The 20,420-nt window shown below is 40.3% G+C and overlaps 1 protein-coding gene across 17 annotated transcripts in view; it reads left to right on the top strand.

Annotated features, from left to right (window-relative positions):
• FGGY (FGGY carbohydrate kinase domain containing) overlaps positions 1 to 20,420 on the top strand; it is a 413,650-nt gene that overhangs the window by 37,789 nt on the left and 355,441 nt on the right. For all 17 annotated transcript variants that reach the window (XM_072820441.1, XM_072820456.1, XM_072820442.1 and 14 more), the window contains 2 exons: positions 7,466 to 7,577; positions 13,882 to 14,033. In XM_072820441.1, the coding sequence (XP_072676542.1) occupies positions 7,466 to 7,577; positions 13,882 to 14,033 (264 nt within the window). The remainder of the gene's footprint in view (positions 1 to 7,465; positions 7,578 to 13,881; positions 14,034 to 20,420) is intronic.

Genomic DNA, 20,420 nt, shown 5'->3' on the forward strand with positions numbered 1-20,420 from the left:
GAAGCCTTTTCTCAGCCCATAGCACCTCCAAACTAAGTTCTATTTTACTAAGTTTTGTGACAGTGTCTTATACTTTTCCTACATAGAATGTCACATGGTTTGTGAATCATTCATTTTTTGATGAATAATAAATAATAAAGTCATTATATCATCACATAACAATAACAAATAATACATCTTTTTTTTTTTTTTCAGTTGATATCTATCTTATCTTCTAGATTTGATGTTTCAAAGGGGTAGGAACTACAGTTTGCTCACCCAGGACCTAACATCCAGTAGACTCAGGAAGTACCAAAAGAATGAATGCATAAAGAAATGGGGACTTCTCTACTCCCAATCAATTGAGAAGGCTTGAGGAAGGATGTAGGTCTAAACAGGACTCTGGAGAACTCTAAGAGATGACATTCAGAGCTGGAGGAATGGAATGGACAAAAGTGCTGATGTGGAGATGTGAAGGAGCCAGCTCGGTTTGGGGCAGGTATTTTCCAATAGGAGGAAGAGGGGAGACTGCATTGCATGAGGGGGCGAATCTGGTAACGCTCCTTTTGAGGCCAGTAAGGTGTTTTCTAGAGTTTCATATTGACCAGCAGCCAATTTAAGGTGGTGCTCGAGGGAACAGAAATTAAATTCAAGGACGCCAAATCATTTAGGAGGTGGTTTCTTCTAAAGAAGTTCTGGAGGCTGAGATTCCTTTGAACTATATAAGCTCTGGGAGGCTAGGGCTATGTCTGTCTTGTTTAGCATGTGTACTCCGTGCTGGCACATACAGGCGCTTAATAATTTTTTTTTTTAAGATTTATTTATTTATTTGAGAGAGAGAGAGTGCAAGCACAAGCAGGAGGAGGGGCAAAGGGAGAGGGAGAGAAACTTAAGCAGACTTCCTGTTGAGCGGGGAGCCCGATGTGGAGCTCAATCTCATGACTCTGACATCGTGACCTGAGCTGAAATCAAGAGTCGGATGCTTAACCTACTGAGGCACCCAGGCACCTCAATGATTTCTCTTTAATGATGAATGGCTGGTAAGAATGTTGGCAGAGGAATAAATAAGAGTGACAAGATGGACTTTGGAAGGGAGATATAATAGGACTTGGTAAGTGTGGAGAGAGGAAAGAGATGAAGGTAGTTTCAGAATTTCCCTTCTTAGAAGAATGTTGGTGTCCCTGACATAAATGGAAGTGTCTGTTCTCTATTTCTCTGTTTATCTTCAAGAGACAGCACCAAATCTAAGCTAAGATGCTGTGTAGGTCATGGTCCATGGTTGGATTTATGCATTGTCCTAGTCACTACAGTAGATTTTGGTAAATAGAGTGTCTCCAGCAGCCTTGCAGGTAACATACTCCCCACACAAGCTGTATTAATCTGGTTGCTGTTCCCACCTCAGAGCCTTTGCACTGGCTATTCTCCTACCTGCAACACTTGCCCACCAGGTTTCCACAAGGTCCGATACTCGGGTCCTTTACGTGTCTTAAATTTCATCTTCTCAGCAACTACCTCCCTCTTTTCTGGCACTCCTGATCCCCTTATCATTTTCTTGTTTACTATATGTCCACTGTATGTTTTATTTAGGTGTTGACTAATAAAATGCAGTCTCCAAAGGAATAAGGATTTTTAAAAAATATTCTCTTCTTTGTTTCCCAAATACCCAGAAGAGTGCTCAGCCTGACCCTAGAAGAGGTTTGATTATATTTGCTGACTGATTGAACGTGTGAGTAATTGAATTGTGTAGGCAACAGGGAGTGATGAGCCTGAGGGAACCAGGGATTTCATAACCCCACACATCCTCAAGGCTGACAAAGGCATTCAAATCAAGATTGAAAAGAATATAGTAGCAGCCACAAAACTCAATTGCAAGTTGGACTTTGGGTGCAAGGCCCTAGGCTTTGACCCTTGCTCCAAATATAGCTAAAGAAAAAGCCAGGTAGGCCTCTGACCCTCCAGTTCTCAGTTTGGAGGATTTCAAAGGAATACTGCCTCCCCACCCAATATGGCAGAGCCTGCTGATTTAAAACACATGCAGAATTGAACTGGTTCCCACCGTCAGAACAAAGCAATGCACAATCCCTTCCCCAAATATTTGTTTGCTGCCCCATAGCTACGAGTTGACAGTTGCTAGACATGGACCAGGTTACCAAATGAAGTTGCAGAAATCTCCTTCTCTGGAAATTCTTTAGAAGAGCAATGTGCTTTCTCTCTAGCTGTGGAAATTCCCTCAATGCCAAGTCATTGGGGTGAGTTTACTGGACTGCTTTTTTTCCATTTATAAGAGCATTAAAAGGAATCCTCTGGTCAACAGGTCAAGTCCTTTGTATCTTCTGGGTAGTGTGGCTCTGACAGCCATCTTTCTGGGATGATTTAGATGAGTAGGGTTTGGGAATAGGGTACTCCTACTGCTGGATCAGCATGATCATAAGACATTTTCATGTAAGACTGGTGATACGGCTACCTAACCAAATCAGATTTAAATGCATGTAACACTTATTCTTCTAGTTCCCTGTGATAGATTTCCGTCTTGGAGTTGGAATGGTTGAACCTTTGTGATTGGAAGGCCATGAGTAGAATATAGAACTCTAGGTCTTCAGAGGGGCTCATAAAATAGATTGAAGAGAAATACTTTCTTTGCTCCTACTGGAAGGTTTCTCCCACCATAATTCTTGAGAAGGTTTGTGTTTATTTAGCCTTCTCGATCACTATCCCTTTGCCTATATCAATTGTAAATGTGCTAACATGACACAGTATACTATGCCTTGTACAAAAAAAAAAATATTTCATGCATGTAGTTAATAAGTCACGGGGTGGGTTTTCCATCCTTTTCATTTCCTACAGAGGTTTACTAGTTTCAAAGCACTTTTTATGGGCAGCCCAGGTGGCTCAGCGGTTTAGCGCCGCCTTCAGCCCAGGGTGTGATCCTGGAGTCCTGGGATGGAGTCCCGCGTCGGGCTCCCTGCATGGAGCCTGCTTCTCCCCCTGCCCGTGTCTCTGCCTCTGTGTGTGTGTGTGTGTGTGTGTGTGTGTGTGTGTGTGTGTATGTGTCTGTGTCTCTCATGAATATATAAATAAAATCTTTGAAAACAAAACAAGCACTTTTAAACCAGTTGACTCTTTTGATCCTCACTTGGGAGATGACTCTCACCCTCAAGAAACTGAAGGTCAGAAAGGTGTTGTGATTAGTGCAGGCTTATCTGATCCAAAGGTGGTGGAACTGAAACTCAAAAGTGGCTCTTTTGACACTATATCTCATGTTCATTTCTGTTCCAAAGCTGCCTTGTGGGAGTGAGTTTTATTGAGTGTTCTGCATTGTCTTACCCGATTCCTCTTTTGAATCACTGCTGGCTTGTGTGAGATGGGCCTGCCCAAGTCAGGCATGCACTCTGTGCATAGAGACAGAACCTAATGGCAAGTAGAAGTTAGGGCTGGCTTATTAATTCATGGAATGATGCCCCATGAGTTCAAAGAGGATTTAAGGAAACTGATTACTCTAATAATGGCTGCTATTTATTGTACATTGAATACTAGATGTTGGGCTAATCACACCACATTTTACTGAATTATTATAACATCATTAAGAGTTGGAGGTATAAGTGGGTGGTTTTGTGTAATTAAGGAGAATGGAATTTTGGCTTCCAAAGTCACATAACTAGTAAATGGAAGAGCCAGGTTTCAAACTCAGGTAGTCTGCACTCAACATCATTGATCTTATGCCCTGCCTAGAGATTTCTGAGCCAAGTTAGAAGGACATTCCAGGCAGAGGAAGCCCTGCCTCTATAAATGCTATAGAGACTTGACCCAGCAAGTCAAGAGAGTGATTGGAATGGCTGGAATTGTGTGACTTGCCCTCAGTCACCACACTGATTAATCACGTGATTAAACTATGAAGGGCATTTGATTTGTTTCCAGTTTGGAGGTATTATGAATAATGCTGCTATGAATATTCACATACAAGTGTTTATGTTGACATATGTTTTTATTTTTCTTGGGTAAATACTTAAGAAGTAAAGTTGCTGGATTGTATGGTAAATTATGTTTAAAAATTGCCAAACTTTTTTCCCAAAGTGGCTGTATTTTCCATTTCCACCAGCAGTGTGTGAGGCTTCTACTTTCTCTAGAATTTTCTAACAGTATTGTCAGTCTTTTCCCATTGTGATTTAGTTTTCATTTTAAAAAAATATTTTATTTATTTATTTGACAGAGAGCAAGAGAGCACAAGCAGGGGGAGAGGCAGAGGGAGAGGGAGAAGCAGGCTCCCCACTTAGCAGAGAGCCCAATGCTGGGCTCCATCCCAGGACCCCAAGATCATAATCTGAGTGGAAAGGCAGGTGCTTAACCAACTGAGCCACTCAGGCACCCTCGTTTGCATTTTCTTAATAACGAATGTTTTTGAGCATATTTCCATATACTTAATGGACATTTGTATGTCTTCTTGGATGATGTGTGTATTTAAATCTTTTGTCATTTTGTAATAGGGTTTTCTCTTATTATTTCAGTTATAAGAATTCTTTATTCTATACATAGGCCTATTATCAGATGTATGAATTGTAAATATTTTCTCCAATCTGTAGCTTATCTTTTTATTTTCTTACGGTTGCATTTGAAGAGCAAAATTTAGATGAAGTCAAATATATTAGTTTTTTTTCTTTTATGGGTCTTTTAAAGAAATCTTTGTCTAACTCATGTCACAAACATTTTCTCCCACAGTTTTATAGTTTTAATTTTTACATTTGGAGATGCGACACATTTTGAATTAATTTTTGTGTGCATGTGAGGAAAAACTCTAGAAGTATGGAGAAACTCTAGAAGTATAAGTTTTTTTCTTGCATGTGGACATTTAGTTGTTCCAGCCCTATTATTAAATAGGCTGTCTTTATGCCACTGAATTGTCTTCATACTTTTATAAAAAAGTAATCAACTGGGGATCCCGAGGTGGTTCAGTGGTTTAGTGCCTGCCTTTGGCCCAGGGCGTGATCCTGGAGACCAGAGATCGAGACCCACATCAGGCTCCCAGCATGGGGCCTGCTTCTCCCTCTGCCTGTTTTTGCCTACCTCTCTCTCTCTTTTTTTCTCTCTCTCTGTCTTTCATGAATGAATAAATAAATTTTAAAAATCTTTACAAAAAGTAATCAACCATAAATGGGCTTATTTCTTATATTCCTGATCTATTTCATATAATCTATAAATTTATCCTGTGTCAGTGCCACACTGATTTAGTAATGATAGTTTGATAGTAAGTTGAAATCAGATAGCTTAAGTTCTCCAACTTTGTTTTCAAACATGACTAGGCTCTTCTACATTCTATACATTTTTACATAAATGTTAAGAACAGCTTGTCTATTTGTAAAACCTCCCAAATATCCAAAAACCTGCTGAAATTTTTATAGAGGTTGTGTAGAATCTGTAGATTAATTGAGGACATTGCCATTTTCACAATGTTGAATTTTCCATTTCATGAATATAACATATTTCTCCAATTTGTAGTTTCTTTTTGTAGCAATGTTTTGTAGTTATCAGGGCATTGGTTTTGAAATTCTTTTGATAAATTCATTCCTGAGGGTTTTTTTTTTTTTGGATGCTATTTTGAATGGAATTATTTCCTTAATTTCAATTTTGATGTTTCTTATATATAGAAATACAATTATTTTTAATATGCTAGCCTTGTATCCTGTGATCTTACTATACTTGCTTATTACCTCTCATAGCTTTTTTTTTTTTTTTTTTTTTTTTTTTTTTTTTTGTAGATCCCTAGGATTTTCCACTTTCTGCAAAAAAAGATGCTTAAACTTCTTTCTTTCCAATCTGTGTGCTTTAAATTTCTTTTCCTGCCTTATTGCACTGGCTGGAAATACTAGTTGCAGGTTGAATGAAAGTGATGGAAGACATTTCTCTTTGTTTATAACAGGAAGGAACCATTCATTTTATCATGAAGTGTAATTTTAGCTGTTGGTTTTTGTAGATGCTCTTTATTGATTTGTTTTTCTCTCTTTTTCTACATCTATTGAGATGACCATTTGGTGTTTATGCTTTATTCTATTAATATGTATAATACATTAATTTATGTATAGATATTAAATCACCCTTGCATTCCTGGGATAACCTCACATGGTCATAGTATATAATACATGTTTTGTAGTTAATATTTTGTTAAGGAATTTTACACCTATTTTCATAGCACATATTGGTCCATAGTGTTTTTTATTTTTTATTTTTTTTTAATTTTTATTTATTTATGATAGTCACAGAGAGAGAGAGAGAGAGAGAGAGAGAGAGGCAGAGACACAGGCAGAGGGTGAAGCAGGCTCCATGCACCAGGAGCCCGACGTGGGATTTGGTCCCGGGTCTCCAGGATCGCGCCCTGGGCCAAAGGCAGGAGCCAAACTGCTGTGCCACCCAGGGATCCCCTGTTTTTTACTTTTGATGTCTTGTTTGGCTTGGTATGAAAGTATAGCTGGCCATAAAAATTTGTTGAAAAATGTTCCCTCCTTCATTATGTCCTAAACAAGTTTGTGCAGGAATGGAATTATTTCTTCCTTGAATGTTTAGTAGAATTTCCCAGTGGAGCCATCTGGTCCTAGAGTTTTTTGTTTTGTTTTATTTTGTATTTGTGGGAATGTTTTAAATACAATTTTGATGTTTTAAACAATAAATCCTTCTCAAAATTTAAATGCTTTGATTTTTCAAGAATAAATAAATAAATGAACTTTATTCATGTTCCATAGCCCCCAAATGGTTGTTTTTGATAATTTTGTCCAGCTTTATTAACTTTTATTTTGCTAAACGGATTTGCCAGCCTCTTCAGAGTACCACACTCAGAAGTTACTTCTCTACTTCTTTTTAGTGGTTGTATAATATTCCATTTTGCAGATGTACTGTAATAAAAATTGGTTTTTCCAAATTTTAAATATATTCTCAAGTAGTGCTGCAGTTAACTTTCATCGACACTTAACTTATGTTAATAAGGCACTAAGGTAGGTTCCTAGAAGTGAGTTGGCTGGACAAAACTTATGTATGTTTTTAGTTTTAATAAATACTATGAAGTTATTCTCCAAAATCTGTACCAAATTATTACACTGTTAGAATAATGTAAGAGAAGGTCCACTTTTCCCAGTCTGCTACTACTGTGTATTGTTAATCTTATACATATTTGCCAATGTGAAAAGCAAAGATTGATGTGTTTTTATTTGCATTAATTTAACTTATTTATGTAAGTGGAGTTGGGAATCTTTTTATATGCTTTTTGACTATTATTTATGAAGTGACTTGCCATGTACTTTGCTTGATCTCCAATTAGATTGGTTGTCTTTGTCTTATTAATTTAGAGGATCTTCTATTATTTTAGTTATATTAAACTTTTATCTGTTTTCTGTTGTAAATATTTATCCGATTTGGTTATTCATTTTCTTTCTAGTCATAACTTTTCAGTCTTTTAAAAGCCTATCTTGTAATTTATGTTTTTGTTTGTTTGTTTTTAAAACAGAAAGTTGTACAAGGGATTGATGTAAACCAAATCCGAGGGCTTGGGTTTGATGCCACATGTTCTCTGGTGGTTTTGGATAAGCAGTTTCGTCCTTTACCGGTAAACCATGAAGGTAGGACTTTTTCACTCTCTCTTTCCCTGGTCATGGGAGATTGGCTGGGCCTCAGGTGGAGCACGAGGTCAGGTGTCTCTTACTGCTAAGGATGAGATTTAGTGGTGGAGCACAGAGGCCAGAATCATGTTGGGGAGGTTTACTGGCTTGGAGGACAGGTGGTGGGAGTGGTGACATTGGGTCTGGGTTAGGGAGAGACTTATCTCACTAATGCACAAGAAGCACAGTAGATAGTCCACTGAGGGAAGGATGTGGGATCATTAGCTCATAGTGAGCATCCTTGAAACAGGCCAGTGGTGTGGGTGTTTTCTGGGAAGGGAAGGTTAGTGCCTGCAGTTGCTTTGTGTTATGAAGCTTCTGTAGCATCTTTATTTGAGTAGGTGAACCAAGTCCATTTAAAGGAAATAGAATAAGGCAGACAGGACCATGCATCCCACAGAAGCTGGAAAGAGATTGGCCTCTCTATTTTCACTAGTGCACAAGACATTCCCACCTCATGATATTGGCCTCATAGAGACTTGTGAGTACAATAATGAGCTGTTTCAAATGTATGTGCCACTTGGGTTCACCATCAGAAATTTTTCATGGTCCAAGACTTGTCCCTCTTGGGAAGTTTTAGCAAGCAGTGCTAGCACTGAGATTGCAAACCCAGAAGTTCATAGTAGTCAGGTAGGTAATGAAAATGAGTAAGATGGACCAGGTTTGAAAAAAAAAAAAAAAGCGCATGTGTGGAGATAAATTTCAACTCTATCTAACCTTTTCATGAACAGAAGACATTAGGGAGTGGTGGAGACCATGGCATACTGAAAATTGCATGTTCCATCTAAGAAGTGTGCCTCTAGGGATCGTCAGTGAGTTATTGCCAACATAGCCATTGCACGTGCATTTTAGGACAAGGTTATATTTGAGAACCCTCAGCAGTGGACACTGCGGTGGCCAGGCCTTACTTAACAGGTGGCTCTAAGGACTAGGGCACACTGGGCACGTTGGAATTAGAGTCAGGAGGTCCCAGATCTCGGCTCCGTTGATGCTGAGCAATGACACTATGAGCAAGTCTCTTTACCTCTGCATTTTCTGAAAGAATTGGAATAATGAACCATAGCTTTGTTGTGAGGACTAAGCCTGATACCTGAATGCTCAGAAATGTTTCTTCCATCTGATCATGAATTCCTAAAAAGAGGATGTGTCCCACTCACTTTTATGGACCTAATTAATAGAATAACGATTTATATAAATTTCATGTGCTGGACAAAGTATGCAAGTAGATAAATGGTTAGAACACAGTGATAGTGATGCCCATCTTTACACACACACACACACACACATACACACACACACACACACACACACACACACACTTTACCCCCTTTTTGGCTATTGATTAGCACCTTCTGTGTGCCAAGCCCTGTTTTATGAAGTGTTGGAGTGTCAAAGACAAACATGAATGTTCCCTGTTCTCAGTGGCTAATCTCTGGCTCACCTGGAAGTGTTCTGGCCCAAGAAGGCAGAACAGCCCCAATCTGGGCCACTTCAGAAAGCACAGACCAAAGGAATGGACCTGGACTAGCAGACCTCAGCTCAGCAGCAGCAAACACTCTCCAGTTAGGAGCTGTGGACAGCCAAGGAGCTGGCCGCTTAGGGAGGCTGTCAGCACTGTCTTGACTGGCTTGCTTTAAGTAGCAATCAGGTGATGGTCTCTTAGGGATGCTGTTGGATGAGTTCCCATTTTGGGTGGGACTTTAGATGTTAAACAGCCCTAGGTTCCCAGGACACTAACCTCTGATCTGCTAAAATATATGGTTTTTAATTCTGGCTTTATATTAGAATCAACCTGGGATCTTTTAAAATCCCAATTCATGAGCCTTACTCTCAAGCTTTGTATTCACTTGGCTTGTGGTGAGTCTAGGGCATCAGCATTTTTTATGTTTCCTCCATAGTTCTGGTATGTGGAGAATTACTGGGTGCAGCTGAATTGGGTAGCTAAGATACTAGGAGCAAGAATGCTTGAAGTGGAAGAAGAGAGCTCTTGTTAGACCTGCTTACATATGTAGTGCACCCTCTCTGGGTGCCATCTTTTTCCTCATTGTAGGTGGAATTGCCTGCTGTTAACAGGACTTCTATAAAAAGGGTAGTTAGGTTACAACCCTAATTATAAGTGTTGAAATAATTTTATTCCATCAAAAAGGTTAAAATGTACCCATTCATCAAATGCATCCAGCTGCAGGTACCCCTTACCAGTTTCTTGCCTTTCAATAGGTTCTATTAAGGTTAGATTTTATCTGAAATGGATTATCTTGTGCTAGAAAATGAGGTTTGAATTTTAAAGATGATTCAAAGGTTGTTTAATGACTTCTGATGCCTGTGTGGCAGTGAACAACTCTTGATTGGTTAACTGGAGTAAGGGTGAGGAACAGGCAGTGGGGTCAGGAAATTAACTATCACCATTAAAGCCAAACCCACAAAACAGGCCAAAATGATAAGATGATTAAAAAAAAAAAAAGGAAAAAGAAAGGAAAAAAAAAAAAAACAAGTAAAACAAAAAAAAAAACAAGTATTCATGTTGTTTACAGTAGTTTAAGAATGGTAATCTTTACTACATGATAAAATATTCGCATTTTAGCCTCTTCTTGTTTGATCTTTCCTTTGAAGATCAGACAGTTCCAGGTTGGGCCAGGGTGCCACTGCTGCGTGCTCCCAACTCTGCAACCCCCCTAACTCATAGCACAACTCTGACTGGGTCATCCTAGCCCCAGGAGCTCTTGGGAGCAAGAAGAAGCAAGGGTGAGAATTCAGGGTTGGGCAGGGAGTTACCTCTTAGGCTACCCTGCAGTAGGAACCTCATAGGTATTTGTGCTAATTCATAGTAATTTCCCACAAGTATGCTTGGCACAGCTCCTGTGAGAGATCCAGAATATTAATTGAGTGAATACATCAATGAATAATATGCCTGTGGATAAACTGACTGTATAACTGAAATTCTGTTCTAGCAATTGCTTCTAATTTTCTTAAAACTTGACACTTTTTAAGCTCGGTGTTTGTTTTAATTTAAATGCAGTTTGCCAACATATAGCATAACGCCCCGTGCTCATCACATCATGTGCCCTCCTTAATGCTCATCACCCAGTTACTCCATCCCTCCACCCACCTCCCCTTCTATAATCCCTTGTTTAAGCTCTGTGCTTTGTTTCACCTGCTGACTCTGCTTTGTAGAGTCTCCTTCCTCATCCCCTCTTCACCTGCCTAACTAGTGTACAGTCTTTTTCAGAACTCTTTAAAAGAAAGCTTCCCTGCCTTTTGGAAGCTCTCTATGCAGCCACATGCTCCATACAGGCAGGACTGTGGCATATTCTCCTCGGCATCCCAGCATCCAGCCCTGTGCCTGACATGGAATAGATGCTCAGTGAAAGATCCAGTGAGCTTTCAGTGGAGTCCTTTCATTGTGATTTTCCATAAAAAATGAAAAACGATTAACCTCATTTTTTTGTCCACAATGTGAATCATTATTTAATAATCTTCATATATATATGTGTATACACACACACACACACACACACATATATATATATATATATATATAATAAGTTAATTGATTCCCACAATTTCATTGTGTCATTCTGTTTTCTGAGAGCTTCTTCCTGTAGAGGCATAGAGGCAGTAGGAGCTGATTGTCATTCTAGTTGAAAGTTTAGCGGCAGGTGTTTTTGGCTTGAAGTAGCTGCAGTTGCACTTATACAATATTTAAGAAGCAATACTGACATTGTCGCCCTCCCCTTTTTAAAAGATTTATTTATTTATTTTAGAGAGAAAAAGAGAGTATGTAGAGGGGTGAGGCAGAGGGAGAGAGAATATTAAACAGACCGTACTGAGTGTGAAGCTCAACATGAGACTCGATCTTGGGACCCTGAGATCACGATCTGAGCCGAAACCAAGAGTCAGACACTTAACCAACTCCACCACCTAGGTGCCCCGACACACACATGCACACACCCACACACATGCATGTGTATGCATGTATGCACACATGTGTGCCTACACCTCCACATTCTGATTCTTTGATGTTGCTGGGATGAGAGCTGGACATCAATGTTTTAAAAACTATCCTGGGTGGTTCTAATGTGCAAGAAGGGTTGAGAAGCAAAGCTTTAAGCAGTGACATTATATGGTATAATCACTCAGCTATTTAAAAACAAATCTTAGATGTGTCTCTGGAAGGTCTCATGTACTTCCTCTTATTTTCAAAGTACTACTGTGGTTTGAGGAGCTTTTGTGGGACCTGAACCCTCCCCAGGCAGGCAAAGCAGAGACTGAGTCCTTGCCTCATCATGGTGATGATCACGTGACTTAGATATTTTCTTAGGTTGGCGTTGTTTCTTTCAATTTTAAGGATCCTTTTTCAGAAACATGGCAAAGTAAGGAAAATAAGATTCATAGCCTCCTGTGTACCCAGTTCTGAGGATAAGCAGATGGAAATTTACTCCCTTGGCCACAGACTTTTTTTGAAGGAAGAACCACCTGAAGCTTCAGTCTATGCCTTCCCCCTCCCTGGATGGTGACCATGCTGCTGTAGTTGGTGTTCACAAACACATCATTTCTGCACTTTCCACATATGTGTATACCCTCAACAACAAACAATAAATGTGGTGTTTAAAACTATCTTGGCTGGTATCATTATTCATGTTGATATGTGTAGCTTGAGTTTAAGTTTGTTGTACCAATTTGTTTATTCATTCTCTGCACAGATCTGTTTTAAAGCACACTATATGCTTTTCCAAACTGAGATAGGAAGCAAATCTTAAATCTCGGAGTCAGTCTGTCATGGGAAATGACCTAGATCAGAGAGTTGTTTTGAGGATTAAATGAGATGATGTGTATAAAACGTTTAACACAGGGCTTGGGACACACACACAGAGCTTTATAAATATTTGTTATTAGCTGCAGTGATTCTGCAATTGCAAAATAATGTGTGATGTATCTGGTTCAATTACTGTGGGGTCCCCTTATATCTTTCCCTTTTATTATTGCCTGGTTTATTCATTGCTGATCTCCACATTTTGCCATCTGAGGAAGCAGAGGACTGTAAAAAGAATATTGGTTTGCCCATTAGTACATGAGGAATTAATAGAGACCATGAAAGGGAGAAAGGCACAATTCATTTCCTTGTGGGCTGCAGGATGGCAGAGGTAGAATGTGAGGCACATGCCTGTGCTTCTTTTCCAGCTGGTTTAAAATTCTGTTTCTTACTTTTTCTTTCTCTGGAGGGTCTACTGTGTAGTAGGTGCTTGCCTGTTTTTTTTTTTTTTTTTAAGATTTTATTTATTTATTCATGAGAGACACAGAGAGAGGCAGAGACACAGGCAGAGGGAGAAGCAGGCTCCATGCAGGGAGCCTGATGTGGGACTTGATTCCGGGAACCCAGGATCATGCCCTGAGCTAAAGGCAGATGCTCAACAGCTGAGCCACTCAGGCATCCCAGTGCTTGTCTTTATGTGCATGGTCTTGTTAGTGAATGAAAAATCTTATATGCCATTAGGTGGTGTTGTCCCTGTCTTATAGATAAGGACAGTTTGGCTAAGAAAAATTTAATGACTCTTTCAATGTATCTCCACCTGTAACTGAAATAGTGAGCATTCCTCATGAGGTCGGCCAGGTCCCCAAACTGAAAAAAGTTACAGTGCTTCCCATTCCACCAAACCAACTGAATGAGGGGGGAAAAATACCAAAGTTAATGAATTTTAATTAAAGTGACTAGAAGAAGTAAGAATATAAGCAGATAAAAGCCACTGTATGGATGTAGTTGGTGTGTTATATTGGGTATATTATTCCGTTGAAGTGTTTGTATTTAATGGAAGCAGATCTTAAAAAGCCAATGTATTGTTTTAGGCTTAACTTCATAGACTCTTTTCCTGAGCATACACACACACACACACACACACACACACTCTCTCTCTCTCTCTCTCTCTCTCTCTCTCTCAGCAAAGGTTTTCTGGAACAGAAGCTATAGGAAAGGAGGGAGGAAGTTGGGAGAGAATGAATGAGAATTGAATTAATTGGTAGATCCCCACTGGTTTTGGTATAGACATTTAACACTGGAGTGACACTTAAATAAGGACGCATCGCTCAAAGGGAAATCTAGAGTTTGGGTGGAGTGCACTAATTCGTGTTGGTAGGGGCCCTCGTGCTTGCTGTTGTTGATGTCTGAGATCATAGTAGTTGGATAGATTTGTGCTCTTGGGATTCTGGAAGTGTCCCCTTGGGTTAGAAGGCTGAGCATATGCATGTGACCTTACGTCTCTTGTTCTGCTAGGGGATTCCCGCCGAAACATCATCATGTGGCTGGACCACCGGGCCATCACTCAGGTCCACAGGATCAATGAAACCAAGCACAGCGTCCTGCAGTGTGTTGGGGGCGTGATGTCCGTGGAAATGCAGGCCCCAAAGCTTTTGTGGCTAAAAGAGGTGAGTGCCTTCAGGTGGAGAGAGCATGCTCATCGCAGCTGGGGATTCATTCATTGTGGATCTGTCTGTACCAAGCACTGTGCTCAAGTCTGTTATGTTTGACTTTTCCTCAGAGAGCTGCTCTCTCTTCTGGATCAACCCAGGTTGATCCTAATTTATTGATTAGGTTTCAGTTAAATCATTCTTGTTTTCAGGTGCTAACCTTATGCAGGCACTTTATTTTTTTATTTTATTTTTTTAAAAGATTTTATTTATTTATGAGAGAGAGAGAGAAAGAGAGAGAGAAAGAGGCAGAGACACAGGCAGAGGGAGAAGCAGGCTCCATGCAGGGAGCCCGATATGGGACTCGATCCTGGGTCTCTAGGATCAGGCTCTGTGCCACCCAGACTGCCCTATGTAGGCACTTAATAAGTGTTTGACACAGATTATCTCTTTGAATCCTAGCAGCCACCTTATGAAGGCAGGAGTTGTCTCTTTTGGGCTGAGGGTTGTCTGAAGACAAGAAAACTAAAGCTAATAGAGATAACCAACTCACCCAAAGTGACATGATAAACATGTGGCAGAGCCAGGGTTGGAACCAGAGACTGGCTGACTCTGCAATCAATTCTCTTAATAGCCAGTACTCTCCTGGAGTTCAGAGATGCCGATTACCATTCCTAATAGAAAATAGCAGAGCTGGGCTTTAAGTCTACATCTTCTGACCAGAACCTTCTTTCTCTATACACTAGTATCCCCTGAGGATTAATCTGGCCATGGTGGCATGTTCAGGTTTCTCATGTCACCTGAACTTGAGTTTCCATGTCCTCGAGTGATACAGTGATCTCTGGACAGAGCACTTGCAGGTGGTTCCTGTTTCCAGATGTTCAGATCCTTTATGAAGTGTGGATAATGGTGATGTCAGCTTAATGGTGCCCAGTAGGGATGGATGTGCAAGAAAGTTCAAGTCCTCTGGGAACCTCAGGGACTTGAAAATCCCTAGGTAGTCTGGTGAGGAGAGAATCCATCTAATGAGTAAGACCTGGTGTGATTCATTTACTGGCTCTGGGGTTTCAAATGGGCCAAGTCTTTGATTACTCAAAATGTATGGGGGTTGAGGGGAGTGTAATGGTGCTGAGAAAGTGTTTCTGGATTGCCACCGTGAGCAGAAGAGACAGAAGCAAAGAAGTCATCAATAATCAAGGGAAGTTTGACTTGTTATCTGTTTAGCATATTGAGCTGTTGTGTAAGCTTTAATTTGCACAAAGCCTTCTATATTTATTAAGAGTTTGAAAACAGAGTATTTTAGGAGTCAGAGTTTCTGACTCTACTTGCATCACCTAGTGTGACTTTGAGCAAAGCAGTTCTCATCCTGGGCCTCACTTTTTCCATCTATAAAGTGAGAAAGTTGGTCTGGACTGGCTTGAAAACCTGATATAAGTATATCCTGAAATACAAGTCAGAATATAGCACTACTTTGCACTGCCCCCACTCTCTGCTGTGTGTTCTGTAGATATTGATTTAATCTTAGCAAACTCTGCTTGATAGACAGCATGGAAACTGAGGCTGACAGGGATGGCAGTATGATTTTCCTAAACAGATGATAGAGCCAGAATTTAAACCCATGTCTGCTGGCCTCCAAACCCCAGCTCACCCCCATCATATCATGCTGTAACTGAAATCCCTCCAAAAGCATGCCACTTTAGGGTAGGACCAGGAACAGAGGCAGTGGTGTTTTTAAACCAGCCTAAACATGGTGCAAGAAAACAAATGGGTTGGACATATCACATCCTTCTTGGCTACAGGAAAGAAAAGCTGTACTTTTCAATTAAGTGGGAAGGATCAAGTAGGTGGTCACTGGTACATCATCAGGGCCTTAACTGAGCACCTGCTTCATGTCAGCTTGGGGCTGTATATCCCGGGTGATCTAACTATATATCTGGTGTGAACCTCTCTGGATGCTCACCACTGTGCACTTGAGATCTAACCAAACTCAGTAAAGTGCATAAAAAATAATTAGGTTCTAAAAAAAAAAAATAATTAGGTTCTAGATTGCAGCAGTCAGGGATTGTGACCTAAGACTGACCATCCATCCATCAGTTCCATTTCAGAGTTTTCTCAGAAAGGCCTTAAACATTATCTCATCGTGTATTTAACTACCTGAAGGTTGAGCCTCAAATCTATTTTTAAAATTTCTTCAATTTATTCTTTTTTTTTGGTAAGCACATACAGGAATCTGTGCTGCGAATTACTTTGGTTTTATCAATGATTGCAAATTCCAAATAAAAGATAGTGTCTAATACCAGTTTTAGCATGTTATCCTTAAAGCCTGACCCCGATGGTTTAGGATCCTCTTCCAATTTTAATGTGTAAATGAATTACCTGGGAATCTTATTAATCACCTGGGGATTCCTGATTTAGTAGTCCTGGGGTAAGGACTGAGAATTGGCATTTTCTGACAAGCCCCCAGACTTATAAAACCACTTCTGATTCTAGAAGCTCTGCCCTTATATCCTGAAGAGCACACATTTGTGGAGAATCAGAACACAGTACCGTCTTTTGAATGGGGCTGTGGAAGAGTGGGGGACCAGGGGCTTAGATAGCTTTCAAAGAGTTGTGCGCCAGCACATCAGTCAGAATGTGAGACTCTGCTAACTCATGGGGCTGTCATTTGTTTACTCCCTTATTCACTCTTTTTTTAAATTAAAAATTTAAATTATTTTTAAAATATCTATTTGTATATTTGAAAGAGAGGAGAGAGAGAGAGAGAGCTCAGGAGTAGGAAGGAGTAGGGGCAGAAGGGTGGAAGGAGAAGCAGGCTTCTTGCTGAACTGGGAGACTGATGCAGGGCTTGATCCCAGGACCCTGGGATCCTGACCTGAGCCAAAGGCAGACACTTAACTGACTGAGCCACCCAGGTGCCCCCCTTATTCACTCTTTAATTCACCAGATATTAACTGAGGTTCTGCTATGAACCAGCAGTGTTGTAGGCACTGGGGACATAAGCACAAAGATCAAATTTTTGTGGCCACAGAATTTTATTGAAACACAGCCACACTCATTCAGGCTTATCCTTGAGGAGCCCAGAGTCCTCTGGGGTAGTAGTGGGGAAGCAGTTGGGGGTGGCAGGAGGAGGAAAGAGACATGGGACCAGAGCTGTCAGATGTTTTAAGCACCTTGATAAATATGCAGTACTTTTGGAGAAAATAATTTGCTTCTGGGAGGAGTTCTTCAAGATGAATCTCAAGATAGGAATGGAGGTTTTGCCTTTTAGAGAAGACGGGGAGGAAATTCTTGAGAAAGACTGTGGTTCATTTTTGGTAAGGTACGCAGGTCCTGGGATAAGAGCCTGGGATGCTTCCCTGAGTGTAGTAGGAGATGAGGCCAGGTAAGTAGCCTGGGCTCAGTTTGTTAAGGGCTTATTTGGTGATAGATGGTCTTTAAGCAAGGGGGAGGGAATGTCTTAGATACCTTTGGCAGAGATAAAGAGACTGGTTAGGTGTGAGAAAATGTGTGTGTGTGTGTGTGTGTGTATGTGTGTGTGGGGGGGAGTAAGAACTAGTTTTCATACTTTACTGATTATAGCACTTTGTTGTCTTGGCTTTTCTCTTAAGATAAATTCCAAAATTTGTAACATGGCCCAGAAGATGGTATGTGATGTCATTTTCACCACCCCCTTTCTACTTACTGGGTGTCCCTCACCTTACTCACTCTGTCTACCGGGATCCCGTTAGGGTATCTCAGACACGCTCTGTTCTTTGCCACCTCCATCTTGACTGCGGGTTGGTCCACTCTGGCCAATGGGCCAGATCTGGCCTGCTACTTGTTTTTGGATGGTTTGGGAGCAAAGGGTGGGTTTTACTTCAAATGCCTGAAAAAGGAATCAAAAGGAGAGTGATATTTTGTGACTTGTGAGAATTATGTGGAATTCAAATTTTTGTGGCCACAGAATTTTATTGAAACACAGCCACACTCATTCATTTGTGTATTGTCTATGGCTGCTTTTGCATCACTATGGGACAGAGCTGAGTAGTTGAGACAGAGACTGAGTGCCCACAAGGCTGAAAATACTTACTTTGTGGACTATTAGAGAAAAGTGTGCTGACCCCGGTCTTGATGATGATGTGATCCTGTGCCTTCTGCCTCTGAATATTTTTCCTGCTATTTAACACCCATCCTAACTCATACAGGTTTCAGCTTTATTGTTATGTCTTCAGAAAAGCCTTGCCTGACCTCACATATATCAGGGATCTCTTCATTGCACTCTTACTTCATTGTATCTTTCATAAATTGTAGCAGGAATCATTTTGTATGATGATTTACGTGGTGCCTGGGTCTTCCCACCATTGTAACCCAAGGGGGGGATGGAGAGCCTATCTGTTTTGTTCATGGCTGTTTCTCTACCCCTAATCAAATGCCTGGCATATAGTAGGTAGTCAATACATAGTTTTTTAATAATTTGAACGGCTCGCTAAGGGGGTTTTTGTAGTCCTCCATGTGGGAAGTCATGAGCTGTGAAGTGGGCACTGTGGGATGGGGAAGTGATAGATTCCAGAATTTTTAGGGGATACTATCAGCGGGACATGGAGGCTGATTGGCTGTGAGGGGCGAGCAAGATGGCAGAGTCAGAGCTGACCACTCACTTCAGTGCTGCTGTCATTCATGGGCTCCTTGTCCTTGGCCTAGAATCTGATGTCAGAGGGAGTCAAGCAGAATCTGGAGTTCAGACTTCTCATAAGACCTAAGTGATAGACTAGGACCACCGCAGCTCTTGGGCAAAGTCACTCAGGTCCTAGTTCTGCAATGTGGAATTTTAATCATGTCCTTTACATTTAAAGTTTTTGTGTTTCAGGTTGACGCATGTCTCCTTAATAAGAATTGTCAGATAAAAGGAAAAATGCCATTTGAATTTTTCATAACCCCCAGCAGTCTGGCTTTTCCATTTGGTCTCAATGATTCTGACTCTCATCTTAATCAAGGCCAAATGTAAATTAAGTTCTGTCAGGCTGGAACAGCTGGAGTCTCCTATCTTTATAAACATGAAACATTGCAGGGTAACAAGGTGCAGACTGGGGAAGGTCAAGAGAGTTAAGGGCTGATGCAGATCCTGACAGCTCAGTGTTAATGGAAGATAATTAACTGGCTTGTAGGGGCTATGTGGAGGTATTCCAATCTGACTTTTAACTCATTTCCTCTTTTTGCCATTGTCAGCAGAGCAGAAAGCTAATCATTTTATAGTTTGAGATTGTCATCGTTCATTCTCAACTGGAACCAACTGGCTGGAATGTCAGAGGATTTTGCTGATGGGTTAAGAAGATATATCTCCCCCTCCTATCTCCCCAGTTCATGCCTCTCTGTTTCTGTTCCCCTGATAGCATACTGGGAAAATGAAGAAATGATTCTCTGCTTCTAATGTGCTTTTTATTTTTTATTTTTTTTTGTAAATGTAGATGCTTTGGAGGAAGCTGGGTGTTGGGATGCCCAGAGAGGTGGTTTGATAACTTCCTGTTAGCTGTGGAAGGTGTGAGTAGAGTGTTTTGCATGAGGAACTATTGGAAAAAGAAAACAAAACAAAAAAACAAAAAAACAAAAAAACAACCTCTCCATTAGAGGTCAGAAAAACCTGGTTTTGGTCCTTTCTGTGAAGTAAGAGGCTTGGGCCAGCTCATTTTTAGTTCCTTGGTTGGCCTTATGTTTTCCTTCTTTTTGACGATATAATAACATCTATTCTTTTATCTTAGATTTCTTCTTGCCTGAAACTTTGTGGAAGATAAACTGTGTTAATTTCCTTTCTTTGAAATATACCATTTCTTCTTTAATGGGAATTATGGTGGGAATGGTCTTTCTCTGTTAGTTACTCTGGCTTTAAATTGCATGTATAGGCCTATTAATGTTCACCCACATTCGTCAGTCCTTAGCAGTAGAGCTGATACAAGATATTGTGGAAATTTGGGGGATAAATCACAGTTCTGTAACAGAAGTAAAGTACAGGATTTGAAGCCAGACACACTTGGATTTAAATGTCTCTCTGCCATTTACCAATTCTGGGACCTCAGACAAACTAAATCAACTTATCTGAGTCTCACAGTGTTTAGCTGTAAAATGAGAATAGTCATTAGTATATTCTCATAGTAAAATGAGAATAGTGTCAGCCTTGTGGAACTATTATAATTTAGTCAGATATTTGTAAAGCACTTTATGCAAGTAGATATCCAAATAGTAGTCGCCTCTTCACTTCTATTGTGTGTAAGAAATGTTTGTGTTCTACTGATGGGCATGTCAGTAATATCCTATCACCAACTGAGAGAATTTCAAACACTAGAATATCTTATTTCATGTAGCTGGCTGTAATGAGTGGTATTTTTTCTGTTTGACTAATAGCTAAGGAAAGCATCTAAAAACCACCATGAG

This window comes from Canis lupus, chromosome 3 (genome assembly GCF_048164855.1).
Source record: "Canis lupus baileyi chromosome 3, mCanLup2.hap1, whole genome shotgun sequence".
In the NCBI taxonomy this organism is placed as follows: domain Eukaryota; kingdom Metazoa; phylum Chordata; class Mammalia; order Carnivora; family Canidae; genus Canis; species Canis lupus.